The sequence below is a fragment of the Erpetoichthys calabaricus genome, chromosome 3 (genome assembly GCF_900747795.2).
Source record: "Erpetoichthys calabaricus chromosome 3, fErpCal1.3, whole genome shotgun sequence".
NCBI lineage: Eukaryota > Metazoa > Chordata > Cladistia > Polypteriformes > Polypteridae > Erpetoichthys > Erpetoichthys calabaricus.
The window spans coordinates 224,463,168-224,490,246 of NC_041396.2; the positions used below are offsets into that span (position 1 = coordinate 224,463,168).

General features: G+C 37.9%; 1 protein-coding gene across 2 annotated transcripts in view; it reads right to left on the reverse strand.

Moving 5' to 3' along the window:
* The window catches only part of usp45 (ubiquitin specific peptidase 45), a 201,733-nt gene that overhangs the window by 24,411 nt on the left and 150,243 nt on the right, over nt 1-27,079 (reverse strand). For both annotated transcript variants that reach the window (XM_051925500.1, XM_051925499.1), the window contains exons 9-10: nt 22,030-22,117; nt 19,544-19,625 (exon numbers count right to left, since the gene is read on the reverse strand). In XM_051925500.1, the coding sequence (XP_051781460.1) occupies nt 19,544-19,625; nt 22,030-22,117 (170 nt within the window). The remainder of the gene's footprint in view (nt 1-19,543; nt 19,626-22,029; nt 22,118-27,079) is intronic.

Consider the following 27,079-nt stretch of genomic DNA (forward strand, 5'->3'; position numbering starts at 1 on the left):
GTAGTAAGGGTGACAGCAAGAAGGGTGCTTGGTGTGACATCTGGAAAGAGGAATGAGGAAAAGGAAACCTGGTGGTGGAATAAGGAAATACAGGAGAGTACACAGAGGAAGAGGATGGCAAAGAAGAAGTGGGATGGTCAGAGAGATGCAGAAAGCAGATAAGAGTACAAAGAGATAAGACACAAGGTGAAGAGAGAGGTGGCGAAGGCTAAAGAAAAGGAGTATGAAGAGTTGTATGAGAGGTTGGACACTAAGGAGGGAGAAAAGGACCTGTACCGATTGGCTAGACAGAGGGACCAAGCTGGGAAAAGGACCTGTACCGACTGGCTAGACAGAGGGACCAAGCTGGGAAAGATGTGCAGCAGGTTAGGGTGATAAAGGATAAAGATGGAAACATACTCACAAGCGAGGAGAATGTGTTGAGTAGATGGAAAGAGTACTTTGAGAGGCTGATGAATGAAGAGAACGAGAGAAGAGGTTGGATGATGTGGAGATAGTGAATCAGGAAGTGCAACGGATTAGCAAGGAGGAAGGACAGCTATAAAGAGGATGAAAAATGGAAAGGCTGTTGGTCCAGATGACACACCTATGGAAGCATGGAGGTGTTTAGGAGAGATGGCAGTGGAGCTTTTAACCAGATTGTTTAATAGAATCTTGGAAAGTGAGAGGATGCCTGAGGAGTGAAGAAGAAGTGTACTGGTGCCGCTATTTAAGAATAAGGGGGATGTGCAGGACTGCAGTAACTACAGGGGAATAAAATTGAGGAGCCACAGCATGAAGTTATAGGAAAGAGTAGTGGAAGCTAGGTTAAGAAGTGAGGTGAGTAGCAGTATGGTTTCATGCCAAGAAAGAGCACCACAGATGCAATGTTTGCTCTGAGGATGTTGATGGAGAAGTTTAGAGAAGGTCAGAAGGAGTTGCATTGCGTCTTTGTGGACCTGGAGAAAGCATATGACAGGGTGCCTCGAGAGGAGCAATGTATTGTATGAGGAAGTCGGGAGTGGCAGAGAAGTACGTAAGAGTTGTACAGGATATGTATGAGGGAAGTGTGACAGTGGTGAGGTCTGCGGTAGGAGCGACGGATGCATTCAAGTTGGAGGTGGGATTACATCAGGGATTGGCTTTGAGCCCTTTCTTATTTGCAATGGTGATGGACAGGCTGACAGACGAGATTAGACAGGAGTCCCCGTGGAAAATGATGTTTGCTGATGACATTGTGATCTGTAGCTATAGTAGGGAGCAGGTCGAGGAGACCCTGGAGAGGTGGAGATATGCTCATGTGTGTAAATGAGAGGGAGGTCAGTGGAATGGTGAGGATGAAGGGAGTACAGTTGGTGAAGGTGGATGAGTTTAAATACTTGGGATCAACAGTACAGAGTAATGGGGATTGTGGAAGAGAGGTGAAGAAGAGAATGCAGGCAGGGTGGAATGGGTGGAGAAGAGAGTTAGGAGTAATTTGTGACAGACGGGTATCAGCAAGAGTGAAAGGGAAGGTCTATAGGACGGTAGTGAGACCAGCTATGTTATATGGGTTGGAGATGGTGGCACTGACCAGAAAGCAGGAGACAGAGCTGGAGGTGGCAGAGTTAAAGATGCTAAGATTTGCATTGGGGGTGATGAGGATGGATAGGATTAGAAATGAGTACATTAGAGGGTCAGCTCAAGTTGGACAGTTGGGAGACAAAGTCAGAGAGGCAAGATTGCGTTGGTTTGGACATGTGCAGAGGAGAGATGTTAGGTATATTGGGAGAAGGATGCTAAGGATAGAGCTGCCAGGGAAGAGGAAAAGAGGAAGGCCTAAGCGAAGGTTTATGGATGTGGTGAGAGAGGACATGCAGGTGATGGGTGTAACAGAACAAGATGCAGAGGACAGAAAGATATGGAAGAAGATGATCCGCTATGGAAACCCGTAATGGGAGCAGCCGAAAGTAGAAGAAGAAGGGGAATCTCAGTGTGGGGTTTATAAAGAACTAGCTATGTTAACTGGCTTTAGCCAGGAAAGACATTGGGCTTCAGTATTAGTGCTGAGGGTTAATTAGATGTAACAGAAGTACTAAGTAAGTACTGTAACTGAATATTTTTCTGTATATGTTATTTTTTTTTTTTTTGTTAAACCCAGGGTCTAACCTTATTAGTTCAATGGAGCCTGATACTCTTGAACATGCTATACATAATTGCCAATGAGTAAAACATTCCTGATGTAGACCAATTCCTGCTTTTCCTACTGACTTGGCTTTTGTTGATGGTCATTATAAAATTTTGCACTGCAGACCATCCTGTAGAAATGTCAGCTTCGATCAGATTTGAATGTTAACACTTTGATCTGTAATATTGAACTGCTACAAAGTTTTGAAAGGTTTAGATCAAAAGCAATTTAAATTGAATTGTGGTTTATTTTTACTTATTACATATAGCATTGATCTTTACAAGTTGCACATGAATGTTTTACAATCATTGTGGGCCACCTGATTTATCTTACCAGTTACAGTTTCTGTCCTTTAGCTTTTAAATATTATTGATTATTTTAATCTCACTCAGTCAACGATAGGCTCAACACATACTTGGGGGAATGTGCTGGATCTTGTTTTGTCCTTTGGCTGATGGAGTGGAGGCTTTGAGGCTAGGAATCTGCACTGGCAATTGAAAGGTTGAGATTTGAATCCTGTAAATGCCAGAAATGATTCCATTCCACTGGGTCCTTGAGCAAGGCCCACAACCTGCAATTTCTTTTTCCTGGTTATGACGTTAACATGCATCCAGCCCTGCAAGCAGGGCTTCCAACTTGCAGAGAAAACCTCACTTTATTCCATTCCATTCGAACTAGTGTGGTGCTAAGGTGTCACCCATTGCACGGCTGTGCACAGGTTTTAATTTGGGATGCTGAGGTGGTTTGTCATGCGGTGGGTGCGGCAACGTGCTGTATCATCGCATGCTCCCAACCTCTCACTCTCTCTTTGGTTAATCTATGTCAAGCAGTGTTATCTGTAACTTGCCTGTATCTGATCACTACCCAGTTTTTTTCACTATTTCAGCACCTAGTCATAAGGACAAACATCAGCTTCTTCCTTGTCACCTTTGTGCAATTAACTTGATGATAGCGAGCTGATTCTTCTGCCTTCAGCAACTCTCTACTGTATAACACAGGAATGCTTTACATCAATCTGAATGCAGACAAATTCTTTTATTTGACTGCACATCCACAAGCATTTTTGATTCAATTGCTTTGTTTAGAATTAGACGCACAAAGCCTGAATTGAAGCCTTGGCTGAATGAATCAATTTGTGCCCTCGGACATGCCTGTAGGTGAGCCAAGCATAAATGGGGGAAAAAAAAACAATCTTGCATGTATCCTGGGGTATATTCAGAGACTATTTATATGAATATCAGATTACAGTTAAAGCTACAAAAACTCAGTATCTGAGTTAATAACTGTTACAGGATATAGATTTTCTTTAATGCTTTAATTCTGTTATCAATCACTGTGATAGATAGATAGATAGATAGATAGATAGATAGATAGATAGATAGATAGATAGATAGATAGATAGATAGATAGATAGATAGATACTTTATTAATCCCAATGGGAAATTCACATTCTTCAGCAGCAGCATACTGATACAATAAATAATATTAAATTAAAGAATGATAATAATACAGGTGAAAAAAACAGACAATAACTATGTATAATGTTAAATATTAACGTTTACCCCCCCTGGTGGAATTAAAGAGTCGCATAGTTTGGGGGAGGAACGATCTCCTCAATCTGTCTGTGGAGCAGGACAGTGACAGCAGTCTGTCGCTGAAGCTGCTTTTCTGTCTGGAGATGACATTATTTAGTGGATGCAGTGGATTCTCCATTATTGATAGGAGCCTGCTGAGCGCCCTTCGCTCTGCCACAGATGTTAAACTGTCCAGCTCCATGCCAACAATAGAGCCTGCCTTCCTCACCAGTTTGTCCAGGCGTGAGGCGTCTTTCCTCTTAATGCTGCCTCCCCAGCACACCACTGCGTAGAAGAGGGCGCTCGCCACAACTGTTTGATAGAACATCTGCAGCACCTTATTGCAGATGTTGAAGGAAGCCAGCCTTCTAAGGAAGTATAACCGGCTTTGTCCTTTCTTGCACAGCGCATCAGTATTGGCAGATACAACTCTCACTGTAACTTTGCCTACTATCTGTGAAATATTTTTGCAATTCTTTGTAAATAAGATCAATGTTATTAGGTCCTCGGTTACACTGTTTGCTCAGGATCCATCTTTTCCAATAGTGTGTTCTGCAGTCTTTGACTACTTTGAGCCTGTATCATTGTCTTTCTTGTCTGGTCTGGTGCAACACCTGCATCTTACTAATTGCCCCTTGGACAGTGTCCCCTCCCAATTACTTGAGGCAGTTTTTGAAACTGTTGGTCCAAGTACCTTGTCACCTTGATAAATGCTAGTTTGATTTCCGGATGTGTCCCCGCTGCCTTAGAACATGTTGTGATACTACCTCTTATTAAAAACAAAATTTAGATGCCTCTGACCTGTCAAATTTCAGGCCAACTTCTAAGCTGCCTTTTTAAACTATAGCCTTGGAAAAACATATTTATACTCAATTACAAACAAATCTGGATGAAGATAGCATTCTAAAAAATTCCTTTCTGAATTCAGATCCTGTTACAGCACTGTTAAAAGGTTTACAATGACCTCCTTATAACTACTGACACTGGAGATCCTGCTGTTCTTATACTGCTAGATCATGCCTCAGCTTTCATTGTCAATTTATATATTTGGATATGGATCATGTGATTCTTATAATCCCACCTTGAACAGTATATAGGCATCCAAGGCAAGGCTATGCCCTTAACCCTTAAAAGGTCTATATCCTATTTAAGAAATGGGAGTTTTTCTGTTCACCTAGGTAAGTTTTCATCCTCTCAAGCCCCTCTTACTTATGGGCATCCTCAGGTTTCCATTTTTGGGCTAATTCTCTTTTTGATATACATGCTGTCTTTAGACTCAGTTTTCTGGAAGTATGGTTTTTATTTTCATTGCTATGCTGATAACACTCCACTCTATCTGCCACTGAGATTAAAGCAGAGTGAAACTACGCAGTCTCTCCAAGCGTGTTTAAATTATATAAAACCTGGATGGCACTGAATTTTCTTAAACTGAATGATAACAAAACCAGGATTGTGATGTTCAGATACGCAGAAATTTTGAGTGTCACTGATGTTGTTCTTGGATCATTTGCCATACATCATAAACCTTCAGTTATGAACTTAGGAATGCTTTTTGACAGCTCATTCAAATTCGACAAAAAGGTAAACTCTGTGGTTAAGTGTTGTTTTTTCCTGCTGACACTTATGGCTGAGGTAAAGGCCTGACTTTCCTTTAGTGATTTTGGAAAAGCCATTCCTGTTTTTATAACATCAAGCTTGGACTACTGCAACTCTCTGTTTGTAGGTATTGATCAGGCATTATTACGACACCTACTACTAGTGCAAAACATTGCTGCTCGCCCATTAACAGCCTATCGCATGTGCGACCACATCTTACCAACACTGACCTCACTCTGTTGGCTTCCAGTCCGCTACAGAATTGATTTTAAAATCTTGTTACTTGTTTTTGAATGTTTGAAAGGAATGGTCCCCTCTTACCTTTTGGAATTCCTTAATGTTCACAAGCCAACAAAGAGCATTTCAGTCTACTAGCCAGATGCCTAGTGGTGCCAAGGTCGAGACTGAAGCAAAGGTGGGGAATTGTGCTTTTGCAGTGGTCACTCACTCTCTTTGCAATGGCTTACTTTATTATATTTGGTCTGCCCTGAAATGAGTTACTTTTATATCATCATTAAAGACTTATTTCTTTTCGTTCGCCTTTGCACCCATAATAGGTTACATATTATGTTTGTATACAGTATGTTAGTTCATGTGCATTCATGTCTAAAAGTGTGTATTTTAAGTATATATTTTATGTATGGTTTGTCATAATCTGTGGTTTTGATATGTGTATATCTATATTTTAACTGTTTCTTTTAGCTTATCTTGTACAACATTTGGGCAGCACGGTGGTGCAGTGGTAGTGCTGCTGCCTCGCAGTAAGGAGACTTGGCTTCGCTTCCCGGGTCCTTTCTGCATGGAGTTTACATGTTCTCTCCGTGTCTGCGTGGGCTTCCTCACACAGTCCAAAGACATGCAGGTTAGGTGCTCTGGTAATCCTAAATTGTCCCTAGTGTGTGCCTGTGTGCCCTGTGGTGGGCTGGCGCCCTGCCCGGGATTTGTTCCTGCCTTGCGCCCTGTGCTGGCTGGGATTGGCTCCAGTAGACCCCTGTGACCCTGTGTTAGGATATAGCATGTTGGACAATGACAGACTGACTGTACAACAATTTGGTTCAGTTTAGGCTGTTTGTAATGTGCTTTATTGATAAAGTTTGACTTGACTTCTGACTGTTTAAAACCAATACCAAAAAAATCAGATATACTTCGGTCATTGCCACATAAATGATTGAATATAACATGGGTTAGAATATTTTAATTTACTCAGACTATGCAAAGCTGCTTTTACAACAACATACATTTCAAATCAGGTTCTTTGGAAAAATATTCTGTCAGGTTTATGATGTCTGCTGTTGTGAGATTTCATCAGTGTATGGCAGTGTATGAGACAGGTTAATAATACTTACTGAAGAGAATAATTTAATCCAAGTCAAATTAACTAAAATTTCAAGTTACTTTGCAGAAGTGATAAGACTTCCTATTGTTTTTGACTGGGTAAGGCTTTTTTTAAGGGCAGAAATTACTTGTAATTGAAGGAGGCACTGCATTTGCTCCTTTATCAATTGAATATGTGCCATATGTGCTTTTAGTCAAATTTTAGTTGTTATACTAATAAACTAATACAATTACTTTATTAAAAAAGAAAGAATAACACAAATGCAATGTGCTGATTCATTTCATGAATTAAAATGCCATTTCAGTAACTGTCATATGATTGTAGAGATTTGCCTTGTACTTTTATATATTAATGAATTGACATTTTGAAGCACTAACTTTTTATTTTGAACCTATATGTAGTAGGATGTGTGTGAGACAGGTGCCCATGCAAGCCTGAGTTCTGCCTTGTGATGCTTCCTTTTCTTTATTGTGGCTCTGTATGGCATGGTATTAAAAAGCAAATAATGTTGCCACTTGCTAAAATCACTGAACTGACAGCTGATTGTTCACTGCATCATTCTCTGAAAGCATACATGAATTGCATACTATTGCATATTTTTATTTCTAATTTTATATTGATATAAAAGAGGCACTAATGAAAGCCTTTTTGTCTTCAAAGTGTAGTGATATTCTCGCCTTTTATTAAGTTTACCAAGTTAAGGATTTTTAAGTAATAGGCACCCACAATCCTCTGCTAAAATTCAAACCCTGGGAGCTCTTCAAGCTCTTCTGTTAAGAACCACTTGTACAGAATGGCCTTTTTTGCCTTGTGACAGTCTTGCTTAAGCATTAAGTGTGTCTAATTATGTTATCAAATCTCTATGAGATACAGATACCAGAAACATTTTGAAATTTGTTGGGGTAAGGTCACATAAGCCTGTTCTTCACTTTCTGTTATATCGTAGCAAAGAGTAGTATTGGTGAGACTGTATGTTACAGAGAATACATTATATTATACTGTATGTAGAAGACCTTCAGCAGAAGAACATGTATAGCTGCAGAACATCCCCTACTAAAATACTGAAGTCAGTAGGTTTTGATTTGGCATCTCTTTCTGAGATTTTAAAAATTATTACGATAGTTCAACAGCATTGTATCACTTGCATAATGTTATCATTTTCTTCCTTAAAGGTACGGCCTTCTTACTTGGTAATTATTTCTTTAAAAAAATTACAAGGTAGGAGGTAGAAAGCAGAAGGAAAATGTAAAAAAGAATTAAGACTACTGGACAATGAAAAAGATAACTGTGTATAAGAAAGGCTTCAATATTTTGCTTTGGTTCCTGTTGAGTATAATTTAGTTTCTTTATTTTCAAATAATATAGTACATCTCTAAGTCAATGCAAACTGGAGTATGGTGTACAGATTCTTCCTGTTAAAAAAATGATAGAGGGAGCCATCAAGGTAAGAAATTCAATCACTTTAGATTAATAATTGGGGAAAAATACTGCATTACAGATAACTCAAAAAGAAAGTGACATATGGATGAGGATTTATAAAGATGTGGGGTATCTGATGCAAGATTTAAAAGAGATATCCATTAGAATTAGAAACCCCGGGATTAAGTGGATGACTATATCTTTCAGCGGGCCAGATTTTAGAAAGAGGCACCGGGGCTTGTGTTTGTTTTAGAAGAAGAAATCTGCCTGGAATTTTAACCTCATTTTATTGGATATTTATTGTTTAATGATTTATTGGCTTTTAACCTCCATGTTCCACTTTGATTTTATGAACTATTTATGTATCTATTGAAGATCTTGCACAGCACTTTTAAAAGTTTGCTGGTTGTTAATAGAAGCACTTCAGTCACTTTGCACCAACCACTTGATAACTGTATGTGTCCTCATTTGCCTGGATCATCCTTGGATATGTCATCAGCAGTCCCAGTTTCAAGAGGCTCCTGGAAGCAACTATGGAGGATGATGCTGACCCAGACTGTCACAATGCTACGTCAGCATTCTATAAAAGTTTTATTCGCTGACCACAGGCTGCCTTTCAAATTTCCCCACAACTTTACCACAACTTCTATTGTGAAATAATAATTTAAGGGTAACATAGCATTCATCTTAAAGACATAGCATAAAGGGTTAATAAATGTGGGAAACCAAATAAAGGTCAAATGAACAACAAAATGTACACTGAAATATAAGAATTGGTTTAGGAAAAATACTGAGATGGTCAGTAAATAAAGAATGTACCAGAAGAAAGGTTGATGTAATATACAAAATGTACTGAAGGATGACTAAGAGATGACTAAGAAATCAGCAGATGTCCTATAAACTAGAATGAACAGTTGTTATATGCACAGAAAGTTCAAGGGTGGTGGCTCATCTAAAAAGGTATAAGAAGAACCAGAATATAATATAATAGACTTTTATTTTCTATAAATCATTTGGGTGTAAACCAATGAACCAACCAGAGTAAAATTGTATGCATTGATTGAAACTGTATGTAAATTCAACAGTTTATAAAATTAACCTCTATCCTTTGTTTCTCTGACCATTCTGATCATGCTGACCGTGCTGCAACAGACTGCTTTTGAAGACTGCTCCCTCCAAGACATTTTACCAAGGAGTCATTAAAAGATACAATGAACAGCTTTTCTCCTGTCTGATTACTGGATTGTCCTGTTAGAGGAAGTTTCTTTCTTTAATAAGATGTTAAATTTCGATCACACTATGCACCTACTTCCAAAAACACAAGTATTGAAGTTTCTCCCAACATCTTTACTGCACATGATGCATAGCCATGCGTACACATTTTCCATTCCTCTTACCCCTTTACCTCCAACCATCACATTGGTCTTTCCGGCATTAAACTTTCATACTAGATTTCGATTTCAGCATCTTATCCTTATAATTATGCTAATTTGTTTGCCAGCACCATGAGATTAATAGCATACAGCACCTCCCATGGAAATCCTTCATGAACTTCTGAAGCCACCATCTATCATCAGTATCAGGAAAAGCAACAGGACTAATGATGGTTTACTGGTGCAGTCCCAACTTTTATAGCTCTTGGGATGAAACTGTTTCTGAACAGTCTCTACAGGAAAGGCTCTAAAATAAAAACAATTGCAGAATGGGAGAAGTTCAAATAGACTGTGCACATGGCTGAGTCAGTGTGTGCTATAAATGTTCTCCAGGGTTAGATGCTATATCTTGATAATCCTCTGTGCTCTTGACACAATCCGGGGTAGAGCTTTCTGATCAGTACTGTAGAGCTGTGATTCCCCAGTCAGATACAGTGGGTTAAAATACTCCGAGTGGTGCACTGAGAGTAACAATGCTAAAGCAGCTATAGTATTTGGAATAGTTGGTTCCCATGTCCCATTTAAAGACTGTTGCAGGGTGTGTGCACCCCAGCCTTGTAGGCATGCATCTGTTGTAATTATTACAGATGATTTCATTACATGGAATGTTTTTTTCTTAATGTGGGTGGCACGTATCTGAACACCATCTAATGTCTGATGCTACTTTTTTTTTTAATTTTTATTTATTAATTTTTATTGTAATAGATCAATTTATAACCAGACAAAATTGAAGGCAAATCAAACCTCACCCCTGAGAAGGAGAGCTTAGCCAAAGGAGAATTGCTTAGGGCTTTTTAATAAGGCAACAATAAACAAAAGAAAGGGAGAAATAAATGTATATGTAAATAAGAGATGGAGAAGGGAATTAAATGCAGTAATAGTTATTTCTCTTATTCTAAAATAATATTGATTAGATCCTGCCAGGTTTTGAAAAAATTTTGTAAAGATCCTCTAACTGAGAATTTGATTTTTTCCAATTTCAAATAATATAAAACATCGGTTTCCCACTGACTTATCAGAGGAGAGTTAGGATTCTTCCAATTTAACAGAATAAGTCTGCGTGCCAAAAGTGTAGTGAATGCAATCACCGTTTGCTTGTCCTTCTCCACTTCAAGTTCATCTGGAAGAACACCGAACACAGCTGTTAATGGGTTAGGAGGAATTGTGATACCAAGGCTGTCTGAAAGGCACTTAAAAATTTTGGTCCAAAATGATGTTAGTTTGGTGCAGGCCCAGAACATGTGACCCAGTGAGGCAGGAGCTTGGTTGCAGCGTTCGCAGGTTGAATCTTGCCCTGGAAACATTTTGGACAGTTTTAAGCGAGACAGATGAGCTCGATATATAATTTTTAGTTGGATAATTCTATGCTTTGCGCATATGGAGCTCGAGTGAATTCTCTGCTTTGCTACATTCCACTCCTTTTCTGATATATTAAGAGATCTTCTTCCCAATGTCCTCTTGGATCTTTGAAAGGTAGGGACTCTAATAGGATTTTATATAATGCGGAAATGGTGTTTAATTCCTCGAAATTGAGCAATATTTTTTCCAGCATTGTGGAGGGTGCGAGGTGGGGGAAATCGGGCAATTTCTGTTTAACAAAATTTCTAATTTGAAGATAGTGAAAGAAATGTGTAGCTGGGAGGTTGAATTTTGAATGTAATTGTTCAAAAGATGCAAATATGTTGACTATATAAAGATCTCTGACCATTGTAATCCCAAAACTTTTCCAGGTATTAAAAACTGGATATGTTTGCAACGGTTGAAAGAGGTGGCTCTCTTGCAGAGGTGCCACCGATAAAAGATTTTCCATCTTAAAATGCTTTCTAAGTTGGTTCCATATTCTAAGTGAGTAAAGCACAATTGGGTTATTAGTATATTTGCGATAACTTGCATTTATGGGAGAGCAGAGCAGGGAGTATAAAGAAGTACTACAGGATTTTACTTCTATTGTGGACCAAGCCTGTGTATGTTCATTTATTTGTGTCCAGATTTTTATGGCTTGTATGTTTGCTGCCCAGTAATAAAACTGAAAATTAGGTAAAGCCATGCCACCTTCTGCCTGAGGTCTTTGTAGGGTCACTCTTCGGATACGTGGGTGTTTTGAGTTCCAAATGAATGAGGTTATTGTTGAATCTAACTGTTTAAAAAATGATTTATTGATATATATTGGAATGTTTTGAAATAAAAAATGAAGTTTAGGAAGGATATTCATCTTAACAATGTTAATTCTTCCGGCTAGAGTGAGATGAAGGGTTGACCATCTATGCAAGTCTTACTTAATTTTTTCCATACAGACGGCAAAATTTTGTTGATAAAGAGCTTTATATTTACTTGTGATATTTACCCCATGGTATTTAAACTGATCTGCTATGGTAAAAGGTAGGGTGTCCAATCTAATATTATATGCTTGTGAATTCACTGGAAAGAGTATACTTTTATTCAGATTAATTTTAAGACCAGATATCTTTTAAAATTCTGTTAGTGCTGTTAAAACTGCAGGGACAGTGTTTTCTGGGTCTGATATATATAAAACCATATCATCTGCATATACAGAAATTTTCTGTTCCAGTCCTTCTCTGACAATCCCCTTTATCTGATAAGAATTTCAGCAGTGAACCGCCAGTGGTTCAATGGCGATTGCAAACAGCAGTGGCGACAAGGGACATCCTTGTCTGGTACCACGTTCTAGTTTAAAGTAGTCTGAGCAAATGTTATTAATACAAACTGAAGCTTCTGGATTGGTATACAGTAGTTTGATCCATACACAAATATTCGGGCCAAACCCAAATTTCTCCAATGCAGTGAAAAGGTAGTTCCATTCAATCATATCAAATGTTTTTCTGCGTCTAATGATAGTAATATCTCTGGGGTGTTTGATTTTGCTGGTGAATATATAACATTAAACAAGCGTCGGAGATTGGAAGATAGATGTCGGCCTTTAATAAATCCAGTTTGATCCTGTGATATTACCGAGGGCAGCACTTTCTCCATCCTTCTAGCTAGAATTTTTGAGAGTATCTTAACATCATTATTCAGGAGTGAAATGGGTCTGTATGATGCACATTGTAACAAGTCCTTATTTTCTTTAGGAAAGACGGTGATTAATGCTTGACGAAATGTTTGAGGTAGTATTTGGTTGTCTCTAGCTTCTGTAAATGTTGCCAATAAGAGGGGAGCTAGCCGAGTGGAGAATTTCTTATAAAATTCTACGGGGTAACCATCAGGGCCTGCTGATTTCCCGCTTTGTAGTGACTTTATAGCATCTAGTAATTCTGTTAGCGTTAGAGGTTTATCCAGTTCCTCAGCACTTAAAGCATCTATTTGTGGTGTCTGTAATGTATCCAGAAATGCATTAGATTGTGTGTTGTCTTCTTTGAGCTCAGTAGAATATAAGGATTTATAATAATCTCTAAATGCGTGCATTATATTTTTATGGTCAATAATTTCTTTTCCATTCGTGTTGGTGATTACTGGTATTGCATTGCGAACTTCTTGTTTGTGAATTTGTTGAGCTAAAAGCTTATTAGCTTTTTCTTCGTGTTCATAGTAATGATGTCTAGACTTATAAATAAGTTGTTCAGTTTCTTTAGTTGTTGAGATGTTAAGTTCTGTATGCAGGGCCTGCCTTTTCCTGTGGAGAGCTTCACTTGGAGGCCTGTCTTGTTCTTCATCTATTCTAGTAATTTCGCTTCTTAGCTCTGACACTTTCTTGGTTTCTAATTTATTTCTGTGGGAAAGAAATGAAATAATCTGTCCTCTTAAGAAGGCCTTTAGAGTTTCCCAGAGTGTTCCTGCAGAAACCTATGTGGGCGTGTTTGTCTCTAGGAAGAAGCTGATTTGTTTGGATATAAATTCTGTGCAGTTCTCGTCTGCCAATAGAAGAGGGTAAAGGCGCCATCTGCGAGGTGAATGTGAGGGGCTTAATGATTTTAGCTCCAAGACTAGAGGGGCATGGTTGGAGATAACAATTGTGTCGTATTTGCATGATTTAATTGTAGGCAGTAAATTATTATCTATAAAAAAATAATCAATTCTTGAGTAGCTATAATGCACTGGTGAATAGTACGAATATGTTCTTGAGTTTGGGTTAAGAAACCTCCAGGGGTCTGATAAGTTGTGATCATTTGAAAACTGTGTAATTGTCTTTGCAGTATTAGATGTCATCCCCCCTGTCACAGGAGTCCTGTCTAAGAGTGAATTTAAAACACAATTAAAGTCCCCAGCCATTATAATTTTATGAGTGTTCACATTGGGAATGGATGCAAATAGATTTTGCATGAATTCCTTATCATTGACATTGGGTGCATAAACATTTATCAAAATCATTTTACTGTTATATAAGTTGCTACTTCTTGTGTAATCTACATTTTTGATGTTTGTGGGACGGCCTACATCTATTAGGCACTGCTGTAGCTAGCATGTGTACAGTCTAAAATGTATCAATAATATTTCAAGCTAAACAATGTGGTCCAGTAATGAAGGATCTGTCCTTGCCTTTAATCAGGCTTTGCATTTAAACAGATTTGATTACTGATAATATCAGTGGTTTGCTACTTGTAAGTATTGTGTTTTGGGTGACTGAATGTGGGTAATGGCATGTTGTCAGGAAAAATGCTAAGATATCTTACAATTAACAATAAACTAGTCCTCATGTTTGGAAAGTTTTATTATTAGGTATCCCAGCTTTTGTGCTTGTACTTGCGACAGACAGTTACCTATACATACTACCCACCTTTCTGTGTAACTACTTCTGGATTGGAAATATATCTATGTTTCATGTCAAGAAATATGAATACATTTTCACTTACAATGACTCTTAAAATACTTTCCTAGTTACAATTTTGAGGATTTTGAAGATTCTGATTTTTGAAGAAACCATTTAAAACATCAAATGTCTACTATTGTCTTCAACGACAAAGTATGTGCTGAATATTTTTATTGCAATACTAGCATGTGTTCTATTCGTTAAACCTCCAGCAATTGTTTTACTTTGTTCAACACAGCTACTTTCAACAGTAAATTTGAACTTATCTGTTTGAGAGCTAGAGGAAGGAAGTAAAACTAGAAGCATGTAATAACTGAAAGAAATTTGTATAGCCTCCATGAAAGACTTCTTCCTATCTAAACTTGGAAAGGGCACTAATGAGAATTGCAAGTGTAGAAGAAGAATGTTCTCCTCAGCACCATGTATTTTGTGTGTTTAGTAAATTAGAATTTTTATAATAACTATTTTGTAACTTGCCAGTGAGAGACGCTTTGGCTTATGAACTAACAAAAATATGTTATTCCAGGGTTCAGGAGAAATAGTGTCCACATGAATAAAATGTAAGCTGTTTCTTGTTTTCCCTTTCTCAGAGTGAATGTTTCAGGGACAAGGTCACAAGGCTGCAGAAAGTACATGTAGTTTATGCAAAGGCGTCTCTCCTGTGCTTAGCTTTGAAAACACAGATAATGCTTAGCTCAACAGACATATTGTTTAACTTTACTGTTTTGATAAGGATGTTCTTTCTGTCTTATTAATCATGAGATGCTGAAGTATAAAAAAAACACCTCCTGGCTTTTGATCAGGGTTCAATTGAGCTTTGTGGCAATAAGTTATACTCTTTTGAATCTCTACTTACTGCGACTCCGAATGAATAAATAAAAGAGAATTGAGAAAATATTATCTGTCTGCTTTTCAGTGTGCCTTTTTCGGCCACACAACATTGTGTGGTTGCTTAACTACTGAAAGATTTAGAGAAACAAAGAATCAGCAGAGCTTTAAGACTTTATGTTTCGTATAAATACTGCCCTCCTCTGCGATCTCCTATAGATGCATGAAACGTGGACTTCCTACTTATGTGAAAATTGAAAGCTGCCATAAAGTGATGTTCAAATTTATAGGATTTACATATTTTAGCCATGGCATAGGTGAACACCTGTATCCTCATTCCTCTGAATATTATCATCAGAAAATATTATCATCAATTTTGATACAAATATATGCAAACCCCATTTCCAGAAAAGCAGGGATATTTTACAAACTATAATAAAAACAAAAATCTGTAATATGTTAATTCAAGCAATCTTTATTTAACTGACAAAAGTACAAATAAAAGATTTTCAACTTAATTTTATTTTGTAAATATACACAAATTTAGAATATGATGACTGCCACAAACTTAGCAATACTTGGGAAAAAGATAAAATTAGATTGAAAAGTACACAGAATAATCAAGTAAAACTGGTTTGGAAGACTCCACATTAAGCAGGCTAATTGTTAGCAGGCGAGGTATCATGCTTGGATGTAAAAATAGCATCAATCAAAGGCTCAGTATTTGCAAGTGTCACACATGGGTCACAGATTTGCACAGAAACACAGGAGGTTGTAGAGACAGGAACTTTATTCAAACACTGCAAACGAACATTTGTCTCTTTTTCAAAAGTTTAAACGTGCTCCATGACAATTGCCTCACAATTAAAAGAATGCAAACATATCTTTCTCTTCAAAGGTGTCAGGAGCAGAGAATGTCAGAGAGCGAGAGAGGGAGAAAAGTAATCAATCAAATCAAGACCAGGTGCTGTTCGGGCTTTTAAGTATGCGAAGTACCGCGCGGGTCACTCAATAGATCAGCTGCAAGTAAGCCCAGCAAGCAAGGGAGCAATATGAAAGTAGTCTTTCTGCGTTTTTTAGAGGAGCATCCGTTTCCTGTAGGAGTGCGATCAGCCCCCCAGCTCACACAAGCAAGGATGGGTCATGGCTCACCCCTGTGTGCCAAAACACATCATAGAATTATTAGTTAGTTCAAAAGGAACATTTCTCAACATAAAACTGCAGAGAATTTAGGTCTTTCAACATCTACAGAACAAAGTATTGTGTAAAGTTTCAGAGAATTCAGAGACATCTCAGAGCGTAAAGGGAAAGGTTGGAAACCACTGTTGAATGTATGTGATCTTCAAGCCCTAAGATGGCTCTGCCTAAGAAACTGTCATGCTGCTGTGACAAATATAGCCACCTGGGCTGGGGAGTACATTGGAAAACCACTGTCACTTAACACAGTCCATTCACTGTATCCTGAAATACAGGTTGAAATTGTATCATGCAAGAAGGAATCCATACATCAACTCTATGCAGAAACGCTAGCGAGTTCTCTGGTCCTGAGTGCATCTCACATGGACCTGAGCTGTGGTCAGAGGAGTCCACATTTCAGCTTTTTTTTGGAAAATTTCAAAAGCCAGCATCTGTGATGGTATCAGGGTGTATCAGTGTCCACATCATGGGTGACTTGCATGTATGTGAAGGTACCATTGACTCTTCAGGCGTATATTAGGACTTTAGAGAGACATATGTTGCCATCTCTTCCCAGGACATCCATGCTTATTCACAATCTGCACAGGCTATAACAGTGTGGCTTCGTAGACACAGAATGCATGTGCTTGATTGGCCTGCTGCCAGTCCAGATCTATCTCCTACTGAAAATATATGGCTCATCATGAAGAGGAGAATCAGACAACAGTGGCCATAGACTGTTGAGCAAGAATGAAGCATGAATGGACAAAATTTCCAATTGCAAAACTGCTACAATTAGCATCATCATTTCCAAAACAATTAAAAAGTCTTATTAATAGGAAAGGTTATGTAACACAATAGTAAATGCCTCTCTCTCTCTTTCCCAACTTTTGTTGAGTGTGTTTACAGTCATCAAATTCTAAATTTGTATATATTTACAAAACACAATTAAGTTGGTCAGTAAAACTATTGAAAATCTTTTCTTTGTACTATTGTCAATTAAATAAAGGTTCACATGAATTAACATATCACAGATTTTTGTTTTTATTGCATTTTGGAAAATATCCAAACTTTTCTGGAAATGGGGTTTGTATTTTCCATTAAATATGAAAAACACAAACATCTCTTTGAAGTTAATTGAATGCTGAAACATCTGCTTATCTGAGAGATACATATTCTCATTGTGGTTTGATCTCAGTTAAGCCACCCTTGCCCACAGGGAGACATGGTATTTTGCAATATACAACCAAGTATTTAATATGCCAAAGGCAAATGATAGAGTAAAGAAGGTCTTGCAAATGCATCCATCCAAATGGAGTTCTTTGCATACTAATTTACCATGACACATGGAGTTATGCTATGGATCTATGATTGGGTGAGCTGCAGGAAAGACATCCTACGCCATTGGACAATACAGGTACCAGATGCTAATAGGCACAGGAGTAGTATAAGCTGGCGTATCTTAGACTTCTGAGAACAGTTGCACTTGTAAGGGAAAAGTATATTCATATATATAGAAAGCCTTTATAAACAGCTCAGTACCCTTGACCTACCTAATCCTAACCAGTACATCCTCCATTTCCCCATAATGGGCTTGGGATCTCAGATGTTTATATGTTGTATTATTATTCCAGTATTATTCCAACCCCTCCCCTGACTCTCTTTCATTTGGTTCCAAGGGTCTAGGCACAGTAGCATCTCACCCTCACTATTTGGTGTTTAAAAGAACAACTGTTCCATTAAAACTTTAAATGGAAATAGCAAGCATCAAATAATATTTCTGTTATGTTTTTTTTTGGGGGGGGGGGGGGTGGCACTAGCAAAACATGTAATAAGAATAACAGCAGCACAGTAACCTGCTGTGAGGCTAGCACAGTTTTTCTCCAGTTTGCACATAATAACAGATACTCTCTACTTGTTTGTTGGAGACATTCTTAACACAGTGAGTAGATCTGCTTAGCTATCACTTTTTTTTTTTTTTTTTTACCAAAAGTTAAGCTTTGGTAAGTGGTGAAATCCAGTGTAAGTTAGCTGCAGCTTTTAAAGGTGAGCAAAATTCTCCCATTACATTCTTGTTTTTAACATACAAGTTCCACAAAGATTAAAAGCAGTGTGGCGGATGGCCGGGATTCCTCTTCTTTATATGGTCCAGGGGAACAAGCATGGAGTGAACAGTACCTCCCCCGGGACGCTAGACGGCAGCCCCCTGGGTGGCAGTGGTGCCTCAGATTCCCACAGGGCTCAATGGGAGACGGAGTTCTCTACACCCCAGGTGGGATCTGGGAGTGCCTCCAGGGGGTGCTGCTGTGGTTCCTCCGCCACACCTGGAAATGCAGCCAGAAATGGGTCATCAAACACCTGGAGCACTTCCGGGTGGGCTATAAAAGGAGCCAGCAGCCACCACTCCGGGAGCGAGAGTCAGGAGGAGGCAGACAAAGCTTGCCGGAGAGAAGTGGAGTAGAAGAGAAGATTTATTATAAGTAGTGTGTGCTATTGTGCTTATTGGGACTGTGTTCTGCCTGTGGGAATGGGGAAGGCGTTGCCCACAAGTGCAGAAAAGAGAATAAAAAACTTGTGTTTTTATAAGTGTGCCTCTAGTGTCTGTCTGTGTCAGGTTGGGTGGCTGGCACGCACCCTAGTGGTCTTGTTACAGCAGAAATGTATTCTATACTTTCTTTTGTGGTGTCATTATTTGTTATAAATAATGGATTCACCTTGTAATTACTGAAGGACAAGATAATTAGATAAAATATAAAAATTTGGATTTTGTTTTAACTGGGTCAGATTTTTATGTCTTTACATGGGCTCATTCACTGAATCAGGAGAAAACATGAAAATGGAATTGTGCAATATATTTGTTATAGCTCCTTCATTTTTAAACATGAAATTAATTGGGGTATTTATAAATAGGTCCGTTCTCCTTTCCTTTCAAAAAGAACAAAACCTTTTCTTTTTAAAAAGGAAAATGAATGTACCTGGAGACAAGAAAATTAAACTCTAGAGTTGTAGAAGAGACTAAGTGGCAATGCACTAGCTATAATGAGAGGTAATGGTTATAATATTGTTATAATTTACATTGTCATCACTGGGTGTTCTATATTTAATAAGACAGAATTTGTATTTTATCAGAATCAAAACACCATATATAGTATGGTAGCAATAATTTGAAAAAAACTGTTACACTGAAAACAGATTTGTTTATTCTCCTATAGAATTCATTAGGTGGAACCAACAAACTATAATAACAATAATATCACTATGAAATCTTACCTTTCACTTGCCTTTTAGTGTCATCATCTGCAGTCTTTTCTGTGGGATTGTTAAAAGCTTTCAGGATGCCAGCTTTGATACGCTGTAACAAATTATTGTAAAAATAAATTACATCTATTTGCACTTTTACAATAACCCAGATTATAATAGCTACTATTTCCCATTCATCCCTCTGTTTTCCTATCCTGCTTCTCCTCTCCAGGAACAAATACTATACGAAAGGCAGAAAACAACCTTAAGTAGGATGCCAGGTCACAGCAGGGTACACTGAAGCACATACTTACACCCACTTATATTAGACTGTTTTACTGTTGAACAATTAATGAAATTTGTGTCTTTGGATACTATAGGAAAAACAGTGTACCTAGATAAAGGTTGTGGTACACCTATTAAATATAAGTAAAACCCATTTCCTTATTTAAAAAAAGGCATAAAAACTGATATATAAATGAAGATTTCATTTAAAAATCTGTTAACAATTAATGTATTTTAACATTCTTAAAAGTAAAAATTATAATAATACTTTTTATTTATACTATATAAAATGGTCTTTTCTTACTGTCCATTTTAGCACAATAAAACAGGAATTCAATTATCCCAATCATCTTCAAAAACAGAGGATTATAGAGATTCAATTTGCAAACTCTCTTCACGTGCAACTTTCTTTAATAATTTAATACAAAATGTATTTTTTTACACAATAAGTGGATCTTTTCTCTATTTGTCCTTGTATATCCTTAAGCCAATAAAACCAAGAAGCAATCAATAAATAATTGGCAATGTCCCTGAGTCTAAATGGGTTATGACCAAACATGTAACCTCCTTTTGTTCAAAATCAGTGCAATAGACTGTTAATTTAGGTCAAAAGCATGGATACTGGATGACTGGGGCACCAGACATTAATCAATTAGTGGCAAGACCAGACCACTTAGAACATTAATAATATGGAATTGAACTACTTTTCCAAAAATTTGTCCTAGTGCCTTTTAAAGTGTGCTATTCTCAGTTTAGTCTAAAATTATGGACAAAACAACTTGGAGTTTGTTCATGTTAATGGTGATGAGGATTTTTGCTAAACGTTAAAGAAGATAATAAGCATGTATCATGAAACAGAACTGTTTTATGAAATGTATTCTTTTAAATTAACCGTATTAAAAAGAATTTTTGAGTTTGCAAAATGATTTAACATTTTTTGTAAATGATTTGAGAATTATACTCATCACATAAACAGTTAATAAAGATAATTTGGCAGGTGCAGGACTTTTCCTGTATTAGTAAAGAAAGCTTGTATTTGAGAACTGTATGACTCTTTGCAGGCTAGCAAGTACAACCACCTTTGATTCTGGTGGCCAATGTGCTGCTCAAGGCTAACACTCCATTCACTAACGCATGCTAGTGATACTTCACAACAATGGCTCGATTAACAGCTGTGAAGTTCTCAGGGCAGACAATAATGTAGATTGGGTACTTGTTCTTTGTGACTGGCACGGCTGTCAGTGCTCACAGGTTTGAACAGATCTATAGACCTGTCATTCTTAGTTTGTCACAATGTTTAAGGTCCCACAGAGCAGAGATTCAGTCAGTGTCCTTTTTTTCTTTTTAAAACGAGCTGCCTGAGGACATGCAATGACCGCTGAAAAAATAAAAGTGTTTTAGCTGAAAGTGGTTTTAATTGTATTACACAGTGGGAGTAACTCGGCACTTGCCAAGAACAATGTACCATAATGCTAGAGTACAAAGGCACATCAAATATACCAACACCATACTTGAAATGAAGATACAACGGCAACATGTTTAGCAGTGTTAGCCTTTAATGGAAATGCTTGTAAGTGCATCTGTGTATCTTGTCAGTTAAATATAGTATAAGAACTTATTATTTTTACTTTATTAAGTCTTTTTTTATTTGAAGGCCATTTTAAAATTAAACATTGTTTTACACATGAAAACTATTAAGCAGCTCTAGAATGATTTTACATTAATTGTAAGGATTTTTTTCGGATTTTTCTATCTAATCTGGTGGCCCAGTATTCTGCATGAAGATCGGTGGCAAAATATTTTGTAATTCCCACATTCTTGTTACAAGACTATATCATTTCATATAATTTATATTTCATTGCATTGTATACTTTATGGTGTGTAGTAAGAAATGCATTTAAGAACAGCTACTAATGTTCAAAACCTACTCTGCCTTTCAGTATACTTTCATTACCCCATTAATTCAAGGTTGGAACAGTCTAGTTCTGCAACTGAAAAATTTACTATTTAATATTTTAGGGAATAATTTATTTTGTCTTAAATATTTATGACATATTTCAACACTCACAAAAGCAGAAGAATCTAGTGACATGGAAAAATATTTAATTTCTCTTACTAAAATACACAAATATTGAAATATCATTATTTTCATTACTGCTTAATCATAATCACCAGTGCAAAAGCTGGATACACAAAGCAATCAAATATTTAGCAGCTGTACCATCATTTACCTTTGTTTCTTCAACTCGCATAGCGTCCAGCAGATAATGAAGCAATTCCTGACTGTCTTGTTGCTGGTATCCTTTAAAGCGTGGTGCTCTGTAGAAAAGGTTATCCAATTTTATTTAACTTGTTAATATCAGACAAAACAACTAAATTATTAAAAAATATCACGGAGTGAAATTTTACAAAGTCAGAAAGACTACAATCAAGAGTGTATTTATTACATAATATACAGTTCTTATTTTTAAAAACAAAATATTCACACAGTTACATAAAATCAATATAAGTTACAGGAACTTTTTTTTTTTTTTTTTACTACTAATGCTAGACTAGTTTAGATATGGTTTGCAGGGGGATGAAGTGGTAGTGATGCTGCTTCACAGATTAAGCGTTTTGGGTTTAAATCCTGGTCCGCACCCTGTCTCTGTTGGAGCCCCACATTCTGAGTTGAGAGAGAGAAGTATGTATTGAATAATATAAAATTGGATTAGACCATTTCATATTCAAACTAAGGAAAATTTAGAAAGGGGCGGCACGGTAGCACAACGGTAGCGCTGCTGCCTCGCAGTTAGGAGACCTGGGTTTGCTTCCCGGGTTCTCCCTGCATGGAGTTTGCATGTTCTCCCTGTGTCTGCGTGGGTTTCCTCCGGGTGCTCTGATTTCCTCCCACAGTCCAAAGACATGCAGTTTAGGTGCATTGGCGATTCTAAATTGTCCCTAGTGTGTGCTTGGTGTGTGCCCTACGGTGGGCTGGCGCCCTGCCCGGGGTTTGTTTCCTGCCTTGCGCCCTGTGTTGGCTGGGATTGGCTCCAGCAGACCCCCGTGACCCTGTAGTTAGGATATAGCGGGTTGGATAATGGATGGATGGATGGAAAATTTAGAAATCTGAATCTTTGAAATAGTGGAAAACTTAAGTAATGAAAATTGTTGTTCAAAAGATGTAAATATTTTATTATTGTACAAATCTCTAAAGTCCTCAATGCTGTGAACTTTCTACACTGAAAGTATGATTAGTTAGTGTGAATGACAGTACCATTCTGACCTTTACATGTCACCAGCACTGATTTCATATTCTCACCTGTAACAGGAGAAGTACTGCTTGGGATGAAATCGAGCAAATTCACTGGTACCAGAAAAATGTATCATTGAGTGCTTAACTGAGTTGGTGAGTGCATACAGTATCTCACAAAAGTAAGTACACCCCTCACATTTTTGTAAATATTTTGTTATATCTTTTCATGGGATAACAATGAAGATATGACACTTTGATACAATGTAGTCAGTGTACAGCTTGTATAACAGTGTAAATTTGCTGTCTCCTCAAAATAACTTAACACACAGCCATTAATGTCTAAACCGCTGGCAACAAAAGTGAGTACACCCCTAAGTGAAAAATGTCCAAATTGTGCCTAAAGTGTCAATATTTTGTGTGGCCACCATTATTTTCCAGCACTGCCTTAACTCTCTTGGGCATGGAGTTCACTAGAGCTTCACAGGTTACCACTGGAATCCTCTTCCACTCCTCCAAGACAACATCACAGAGCTGGTGGATGTTAGAGACCTTGCGCTCCTCCACCTTCCGTTTGAGGATGCCCCACAGATGCTGAATAGGGTTTAGGTCTGGAGACATGCTTGGCCAGTCCAGCACCTTTACCCTCAGTTTCTTTAGCAAAGCACTGGTTGTCTTGGAGGTGTGTTTGGGTCGTTATCATGTTAGAATACTGCCCTGCGGCCCAGTTTCCGAAGGGAGGGGATCATGCTCTGCTTCAGTATGTTACAGTACATGTTGGCATTCATGGTTCCCTCAATGAACTGTAGCTCCCCAGTGCCGGCAGCACTCATGCAGCCCCAAACCATGACACTCCCACCACCATCCTTGACTGTAGGAAAGACACACTTGTTTTTGTACTCCTCACCTGGTTGCCGCCACACACGCTTGACACCATGTGAACCAAATATGTTTATCTTGGTCTCATCAGACCACAGGACATGGTTCCAGTAATCCATGTCCTTAGTCTGCTTGTCTTCAGCAAACTGTTTGCAGGCTTTCTTGTATATCATCTTTAAAAGAGGCTTCCTTCTGGGACGACAGCCATGCAGACCAATTTGATACAGTGTGCAGTGTATGGTGTGAGCACTGACAGGCTGAAACCCCCAAACCCCCCCACACCCCCACCTCTGCAGCAATGCTGGCAGCACTCATACATCTATTTTCAAAAGACAACCTCTGGATATGACGCTGAGCACATGCACTCAACTTCTTTGGTCGACCATGGCGAGGCCTGTTCTGAGTGGAACCTGTCCTGTTAAACCGCTGTATGGTCTTGGCCACCGTGCTGCAGCTCAGTTTCAGGGTGTTGGCAATCTTCTTATAACTGAGGCCATCTTTATGTAGAGCAACAATTCTTTTTTTCAGATCCTCAGAGAGTTCTTTGCCATGAGGTGCCATGTTGAACTTCCAGTGACCAGTATGAGAGAGTGTGAGAGCGATAACACCAAATTTAACACACCTGCTCCCCATTCACACCTGAGACCTTATAACACTAACAAGTCACATGACACCTGGGAGGGAAAATGGCTAATCGGGTACAATTTGGACATTTTTCACTTAGGGGTATACTCACTTTTGTTGCCAGCGGTTTAGACATTAATGGCTGTGTGTTGAGTTATTTTGAGGGGACAGCAAATTTACACTGTTATACAAGCTGTACACTGACTACTTTACATTGTATTAAAGTGTCATATCTTCAGTGTTGTCCCATGAAAAGATATAATAAAATATTTACAAAAATGTGAGGGGTGTACTCACTTTTGTGAGATACTGTATATAAATCTTTGAAGTTGTTTTTCAATAATCTTTGCAAATTGGGGAAATTCCTAAAGACTGGAAATTAGCAAATATTACTGTATCCTGTTGCATAACATGGATCAATAAACTGATCCAACTAACTATAGGACAGTAAGCCTAATAAGCATCACAGGTAAATTAATAGAGGCAATTATTAAGAAAAAGGTCAAATAAATACATGCCAAGAATAGGTGTATTACCAAATAGTCAGCCTGTGAGTTTTGTTTATTTTACTATTAACCTGGAATTCAATTAAGAAGAACAAAAAGTATATGACAGAGAGAGATTAGCACATGACATTTCTTTCTTGATTTTCAGAAGGCTTTTGATAAAGTACCGCATAAAAGGTTAGTGATCAAATTAAAAGAGATGGGAGTGCAAGCCATAGTGGGTAGGTGAGTACAAAATAGGCTCAAACAAAGGAGGTAAAGAGTTGTGGTATCAGAAATTTTTTCATAATTGTCTGATGTAAAAATTACTGTTCATCAATAACCAGTGCTAGGGCTACTGCTCTTTTTAATATATATATATATTATATATATATATAAAGAAACAAGATGTGACTATAAAAACAAGCTTGTTAAGTTTTCAAGTTATACCAAACAAGGTGGAAGGTATAAGGGCAGATAATGCAGAATTGGCTAAATTGTTGCAGAGGGACCTGGAGAGCATAAAGGCTTTGGCAGATTTGTGGCACGAGGTTTAATGTAAGCAAATGTAAGGTACTATACAATAGTTTAGTATAAATATCTTTCTCCATGGAAGACAATGTACATAATAGATCAAGAAAAACAACAGGCTTTTATATTATGCATCACAATACATGATGTAGAAGTCAAGGGAGGTTATGCTTTTATGCTATAAAACACACTAGTGAGGCCTCACCTGGAGTATTATGTACAGTCTCCATATTAAAAAAAGGATGTAGCACCACTAGAAATAGTACAGTGGCTTCCAACTATTACCTTAAAATAAACTTGGCTGTAACTTGTTAAAAGCAATATTTCACTGGAGTTTAAGGTATTGCAACATCCTCCTTATTTGCCAGATTTGGCACCGTGTGATCTCCACCTTTTTAAACCGCTAAAAAAACATCTGGGTGGTCACTGATTCAAGACAGATGACGACGTGAAGAAAGCGGTGCACGAGTGATTGCAAGAACAAGACAAAATCTTTTATTCTGCTGGAACCCAGGCACTTCAGGGAGGTGGCTCAATTGCATTGAGAAGGGTGGAGACTGCATTGAGAAATGATATTATCAGTTTTGTTAACATTCGTTCCATTTCTTGATAAATCCCATTTCTAACTTTAGCTTGACTCCCCTTGTATATGGTAGCATCCTGTTAGTCTTTTTAATGGTTATTGTACACTACATGGATGTGGACAGTGATGAGTCTGCTATGACTCTTAGTTCCTTCTCATGAAATGTACTTTAGAGTTTCAAAACTTCCATTGTTTCACCCTATTCGGATGTGGGTACCTGTAGATTGTTTCATGAATGGAAAAATTGCTTTTGGCAATATCAGGCCCATGGGGGAGTATCTGCCTTGTATATGTGTTTTAAAACCTAGCAGTATCACACATCATCCTTGGTGCAGTTTTAGTTTATCTATGGTAAAGTGTTTCACTAGCTAAATATTAAACTAACAATGTATCAACAGTGTTATTTTAGTAGTCTTCATAGCTGAATGTAGTAGTAAGTTAAGGTATTGAAGAATCATTTTTGATTTTCTATGCCTACATTTATTTTATATTCTTTTGTTGCACTAAATGGTATAGTCACTGCTGTGTGTTGGGCACTCTGAATGAGCGAGCCCATGCATTTATGGGTACTAGATAGATGCAGTCTCTACTTGGCTTTGGGCTTGTTGAGCAACAACTGTTATCTGTAATTTTATACCTACACCTACGCACACACACACACACACTCATCACCACTCCCATTCAGAGTAATTTGGAATCGCCAATGCACCTAACCTGCATATGTTTGGAGATGTGGAAGGAAACCCAGTGCTACCTCCAGGACAATGTTCAAACTCCACAACAAATGTACATCAAATTTAAACTGAAGATATTAGATCTGAGAAGCAGCAGTGCTACCATGCTATCCCATATAAGGTATACTCATCAATAAGGTAATAAGTATTCTAGTAAACAGCATTTTCATTACTAATACTATACAGATATATTTTTTCACCTCCCAATATAGC